The sequence below is a fragment of the Engraulis encrasicolus genome, chromosome 13, assembly GCF_034702125.1.
Source record: "Engraulis encrasicolus isolate BLACKSEA-1 chromosome 13, IST_EnEncr_1.0, whole genome shotgun sequence".
NCBI classification, from domain to species: domain Eukaryota; kingdom Metazoa; phylum Chordata; class Actinopteri; order Clupeiformes; family Engraulidae; genus Engraulis; species Engraulis encrasicolus.
The window spans coordinates 47,267,810-47,274,184 of NC_085869.1; the positions used below are offsets into that span (position 1 = coordinate 47,267,810).

A 6,375-nucleotide genomic window follows, 5' to 3' on the forward strand; every position below is an offset into this window, starting at 1 on the left:
AGTGCAAATGACTGACACTGACACCTCCAGGAGAAACCCCTGTCGCAAAAGCAATGTTTCATTATAAAGTCTTAACCATTAAATTACTTCAAAATAAACATCCCATACAACAAAAAATAAATAGTCGATAAACTTAACCTTTCGTAAACCTAAAAAGCTTATGAGATTCATTCAATCACATTCTGTAAGAGGAAAAGTGAAGAAGAGCAACTTTTGAAAAAGTAAATAAAAGAAAACCTACAAATAAATAAATCAGATAACAAAAATTAAGATAAACCTTTCACACACAAAGCCTGCTAGGTTTGCCAAGACCGTCGTGCCAAAGCTGTTGTTGACCATTATGAAATGCCTAATTGACACAACAATGGGACAGACAAAGTCAAAAAATGAAGGAGAGGGGGTTGCCATTTGGGATAAGCATCAGGACATTGTGGATCTTTAAAAGGGACTGTCTCCACAATGGGGTCCACATATAGGGTGCAGGGGGTCTGCCAAACCATTTCATTAACTTTTTTTTTTTTCTAACTTAAAAAAAAAAAAAAACGCTTGGAAAAAAGTAATCCAAAATGTTACTTGAACTACAACTGATGACTCACATTAGTAATGGCTAGTTTGTTGTTGCGGTGGTCTATGGTGCACATTTCTCTTAGCTGAGAGAAGAGCTCTACGCCTTAAATGAACATTGAACATGTGCCTAAATCTTTGATCAGACTAGCATGGGCGGTTTCAAAATGCATTGTGGTGACCAACTTTGACCGTTGTGGCGAATCCGCTTGCCAATCAGACAGAAATACATGCATAGCCTATAATAAAATCCCAATTCTGCCATATGCGCCGCTTGAACCGTGTGTTGGCTAAGATACAAACACAGTGTGGTCCTATATAAGTGTTAAGTTGTGACACTTTGGGAGTGCACCTTTCATGAGATTAACCATTCCTTCCGAAAAACTGTCACACAACAATTGAATCTCACTTTGTAATTTCCATTTGAGCCCACAGGTGTTTAAGATTTCATCTCTGCCTGATGAAGTTCCAATTTAAGTCCAGCACCCAATTTAGGGCGAATACATGTGCATGTGTGCTTCAGCCTAACAACATTTTAACATATGACCCGAATTCTGGGTCCTCTCAGGTCTTGATTTCCTTCCACAGAGTTGATCTTGTCTAATCTTTAGCAGAGAGAGTACAAGAAGAGGAGTAGAATATACAAGTATAAAAATATCCTTGGCTTCTAAGATTAAGACTCCTGTCTATCCCAGGAAAATGTACACTTTTCCAAATTAGCTTTTCAGACACATTTTCAGGCTAGTCACCATGGCTGGATCGAAAAGCATGTTGTTGTCTGATGGTTTGATGGTGGATGTCTTAATTCACGAAAAGCATTTCCCTAACATTTCCTCTTATGCATACAGCACTTCTGACATTAAGGCTAGTCTGATAGGGCCTACTTATTAACACACTGTATGTCCCACCACATGTTAAAATCTACATTGTATTTCACTCTATAATTAACCACAATGTGAAAATGTAAAGAATTGAAGAGAGAAAAAGAAAAAAAAGATAAATATAATATCTCAGGAAGCTACGTATGGTTGATTTAGTGCTGAGGGTGTTGATCACTATATGTCCATTATGGCCAAACCCATGGGCATAATTTTAGGGGGGGCAGTGGGGACATGTCCATACCACTTTCCAGATAAACCTAGCTTGTTCCTACCATTCTTTCACAAATATAATGCAAAAACAGCATATCCGGACCATTTGCGATTGAAATGTCCCCACCACTTTTCAAGCCAAACCTACACCTTTGGCCAAACCTGAGAGAGTACCCCATAGTTGTATAGCTCGAGTTTGGCTCCTGGAGCAGCTGGGTCTGACTTGCAAGTAATAATGCCTTTGTAACCTTGGTACAGTACCCTGTACCTAAACTCATCAATTGGTCCCTTCATGCTTGCTTTCACTTCAATCCTTTCGTACGGCGGGGTCACTGCAGTGCTCTTGAGCTCTTTGCTGCTCTGGCGAGCTACAGAAATGTCTTCCATTTTCTTGAACGCATCGATGTCCAGAAACTTTGAGAGTGTGGAGAGGTATGGGTCTTCTTCTTCCAGCGACGTGAAGCTCAGCACATACAGCCACTTGAGTGAGTAATTATTGGTGTGAGAAAACAAATCTGGGCATGACACTTTGTCAACACCCTCATTTGCCATGTCTTTCAGCCATGTTATTAGGTTGTTCTGGGAATTTAGCCATTTGAGCATCTGTGTCAGGTTGAAAACTGACTCTTCATGGAACTTGATGATGTCTTCCAGCTTCTGCAATTGTTCTTCACCTCGACGAATGAGTGGCAGAAGTGTCTTCAGGTTCATCTTCAAGTGAATTCTGTAATCCCTCAGCTCTTCTTGGAATCTGGTTATCTTGTCCTTCATTGCGTGGATCTTTAGGTCCTCGCAAGCATCAATCAGGTCTTTGGCTTTGATTTCTGCTTTTTTGATATCTTCAAACACATCTTCAAGATCTTGTCCCAGATCTTCTGTAACCGTGTTTACAACCTTCAGTGCATTGGAACCATGTTTCTCGAGTTTTGAGAGACGGTAGAGTACCACCCTAACAGGCTTTCCTATTCCACTTTTTTTCACAAGCCCAGGGAGTTCGCTTATGACAGTCAACGCGCTTTTAAGGTTAGTGGGGACAGTATCGGGTATGATATCGCCATGGTATCTACATGACATTCTGTTAAGTTGTTCTTTTTCTTCTTGTTTGAAATTATTTTCTAATGAGGCACTGTACGACCTGCCGGAACCGTCTGAACCGCTGTCTAACTTTTGCGCTGCTACCTCTAACTGCGACATGATCTCCTGTTTATTTTCACTGCTTGATGCAAACTTATCACAGACCATGAAGGCCTTGGCACCATAGTATATGCCTATGACTACGTGGGTCGCCTGGTCACTAAACACCTGTGGGACTTTCACATCTCCCATCTCATCGACATGCACATATTTATACTTTGTGTCCTGCGCGTATGTCAACAATAACCTGCACTGATTTTCGGAAGTCATTTGGTCTTTCAGGAAACTGGCAGACCCCTTTAGACTGACCATCCCACCCAGGTAACTAGCCTTCATGGAGGCTTGCATTTTGAACATGTTGGTGTTGCTCTTCAGGGAGTCCTCCACCTCCACTTTAGCGCGAACACATGGGGCGTTACTCTCATGTGTGCCCTTGTTGATGGCCTCCTCATCCCACAGAACCGATCCTGAGAATCAAATTAATTATTTTTTTTATTTCACTATTACTGCATACTATATACTTACTTCATTACTGGGTGGCTATTGTACGAGAGATTTCTTTGTTGGACAACACCAACTCATGGCATTCCTCGCCATGTGCGGCATATTGTGTCATGGGTTCAGTTTAGATTGCTACTTCCTTAGATACTGTAACTGAGGTGAACTAGCAAAACAACTATTCTCATCAAAAGATGCTGCTGCCGAGGTGTTAAAAGGTGTTGCCCACATGGACATGTCTGTGAGACAGTCCTAAATCTGTCTTAAAGTTTTGGACCATAATGGATACAGTTTTTGTCTGATTTTTAGCTTTTATGGTCTTCAAATAGCATCAATCTTTCTGCTGTGTAAAACTTTTTTTTCTTTGACAGGTCTTTTGCCCTTTCCCTTCCAGGTGGTGTCATTACTTACAGCAGAAAATGGAAAGGGGTTTGTTATGCAAAAATACTCATTATAGCCAACTGTTCAGATAGAAAACTGTGTAATACTATTAACTTCTTTGAACAGTTTTTTAGGGATTGCCTGTGTTGTGGGCCCTTGTTGTAATGTGAAGTTAATGCTCACTGTGACGACCTTATGGTCCACTAAGCAAAGGATTCATCTCTACAAGTTGAGTAACACAGATATACAAACAGGTGGTAAAAATTGAGATAAAAACAAGAATATTAACATTTACCCTGAAGGAAGCAATCTGAAGACATGTCATACATGCCAAGAGCTGGAATCTGAGTACCTTTAGACATGTTCATTTTTTTGCAAAATGTGGAAGTTGAGGTCTTGAAGAAGCTACTCAGTACTTCAGATATCAGTATTTGTTTATCTAAGCATACGGAGTGAGCACTTTCAAAAGGCTAAAAATTAGATGTGCAAGATTTCTTGTGGTTCATTGAGAAAATGTTTCACCTTGAAGAAATTAGTAACACAGAAATTCTTGGGTTTTTTTTTGGCTCAGGCTTCAGGTGGCGCAACATCTGATGCCCATATATTAATTAGTAATGGTTGATAAGCAGTGTAGCAATGAATATGTGGTCCATTAAAAACAAACAAAAAACATCCATACAATATTTGCATTGGCTGTCATTGCGCTGCCCTGATGTGTGCTACTGCTGAAACGTCACTGTTCGTATGGGAAAATATGGATATAAGGCAGCTTACCCTGAAGAAAGCAATCTGAATGCATGTCGTACAGCATGCCAAGCTCCACGTGCTGTCCTAGAGCTGGAATCTCAGTACCCTTAGACATGTTTGAGGATCTGTTAGGACATAAAATGAATCGCATTAAGCATCTCACTCATCTCTTCAAAATGGATTTGAACTGGTTAAAACTAAAGAGTAGGATGAAGAAATATAACAACATGACACATAACTGACGCTTTAATTCAAATCATTTACAAGGGTATTTACAGGGTACTGGTTGTAGTCCCTGGAGCAATGACCATATATCAATTAACGTTTCCATAATGCATGGTTGACCCACCTCCCTACTTTTGCTACTGGTTGACTGGTTTACGACAAAGTTGGTGGAGTTCCCATTTTTTCTGGAGATCAGAAACGATATTTACATTGCTCTTGGCCTGACTACACTGGGAGGGCGTGGCCTGGCTATTGCTCAAGGGCACTCCACCCATGGATGGAGGTGTTAGTAGAGGCAAAGATAGGATCCCCTATGCAACCCTATGATCTTAAGATCATCTCGGAAACCATGAGGCCATGACTGCCAATAATAGAATGCTTCACATGGGTGAAACAAATCTTTGTAAAATTAATCTAAATGGTACAATGCCACTCTCTATGGCCATCTTTGTTCAGTCCATTATGGTGGTGGACTGGAATGCATGCCTGTGACTGCTTTGTGTACCACTTTATGTGCCTATGTACTGTGGAAACCAGAGGATAACATTTACTGGATACAAAGACATTAACTCATTTTTTCTCTGTCTCTGATTTATTTCCAAATGCCAAAAATACATCTAAAAGGACAGAATAATGAGAAAAAGAATTTTAGAAAATATTCAAGCATGTTTTACTGTAAAGGTGCACATTGTATTGTAGGTGCACATTGTAGCATTAACATTGTAGTCATGTCACACATAAAAGCTACACCCCACCCTGGACCCCTACCAGTTTGCATATCGAGCAAAACGATCCACGGAGGATGCAATCTGCTCTGCCCTTCATCCGGCACTCACCCACTTGGACAATAAAGACTCATATGTGAGAATGCTGTACATTGACTTCAGTTCAGCATTCAATACCATAATACCACAACAACTCATTAACAAACTGGACAAGCTAGGAGACAGAACCTCTCTCTGCAACTGGCTGCTGGACTTCCTGTTGCAGAGACCACAAGCAGTACGTGTCGGAAACAACACCTCAAGCACCCTGACCCTGAGCACGGGGCCCCCGCAAGGCTGTGTGCTCAGCCCCCTGCTGTTCACGCTGCTGACACATGACTGCACAATGACCCACAGCACTAAACATCTGGTGAAGTTAACGGACAATACAACACTGGTGGGCCTCATTACTAAGGGTGACGAGACTCACTACAGAGAAGAAGTAGACCTGCTGGCCAGATGGTGCAAGGACAACAACCTCCAGCTTGAATGTCAACAAGACCAAGGAGATTGTCGATTGTCGATTGTCAACTTTGTCAACTTTCAGAGGGGCCAAAACCAACTGCTACCACTGACCATCGACTGTGATGTTGTGGAGAGAGTGAGCAGCACAAAATTCAACACTGAACTGTGATTGCACATTCTACTTGCACTAACTGAAACAAACGCACGCACACACACACACACACACACACACACACACACACACACACACACACACACACACACACACACACACACACACACACACACACACTGATACAACACACACACACTGATAGCCCACCCCCACCTACACTGCATCGTGATTGCACATACTACTTGCACTAACTCAAAACACACACACGCATACACACACACTACACTGACTCAAAAAAGCACACACACACACACACACACACACACACACACACACACACACACACACACACACACACACACACACACACACACACACACACACACACACG

At 41.6% G+C, this 6,375-nt stretch overlaps 1 protein-coding gene across 1 annotated transcript in view; it reads right to left on the reverse strand.

The window, feature by feature from the left end:
- abcb11a (ATP-binding cassette, sub-family B (MDR/TAP), member 11a) overlaps positions 1–4,530 on the reverse strand; it is a 36,372-nt gene extending 31,842 nt beyond the window's left edge. The window contains exons 1-3 of the mRNA XM_063212958.1: positions 4,443–4,530; positions 3,099–3,256; positions 1,924–2,549 (exon numbers count right to left, since the gene is read on the reverse strand). Of these exons, the coding sequence (XP_063069028.1) occupies positions 1,924–2,549; positions 3,099–3,256; positions 4,443–4,530 (872 nt within the window). The remainder of the gene's footprint in view (positions 1–1,923; positions 2,550–3,098; positions 3,257–4,442) is intronic.
- Between the last annotated feature and the right edge of the window lie 1,845 nt (positions 4,531–6,375).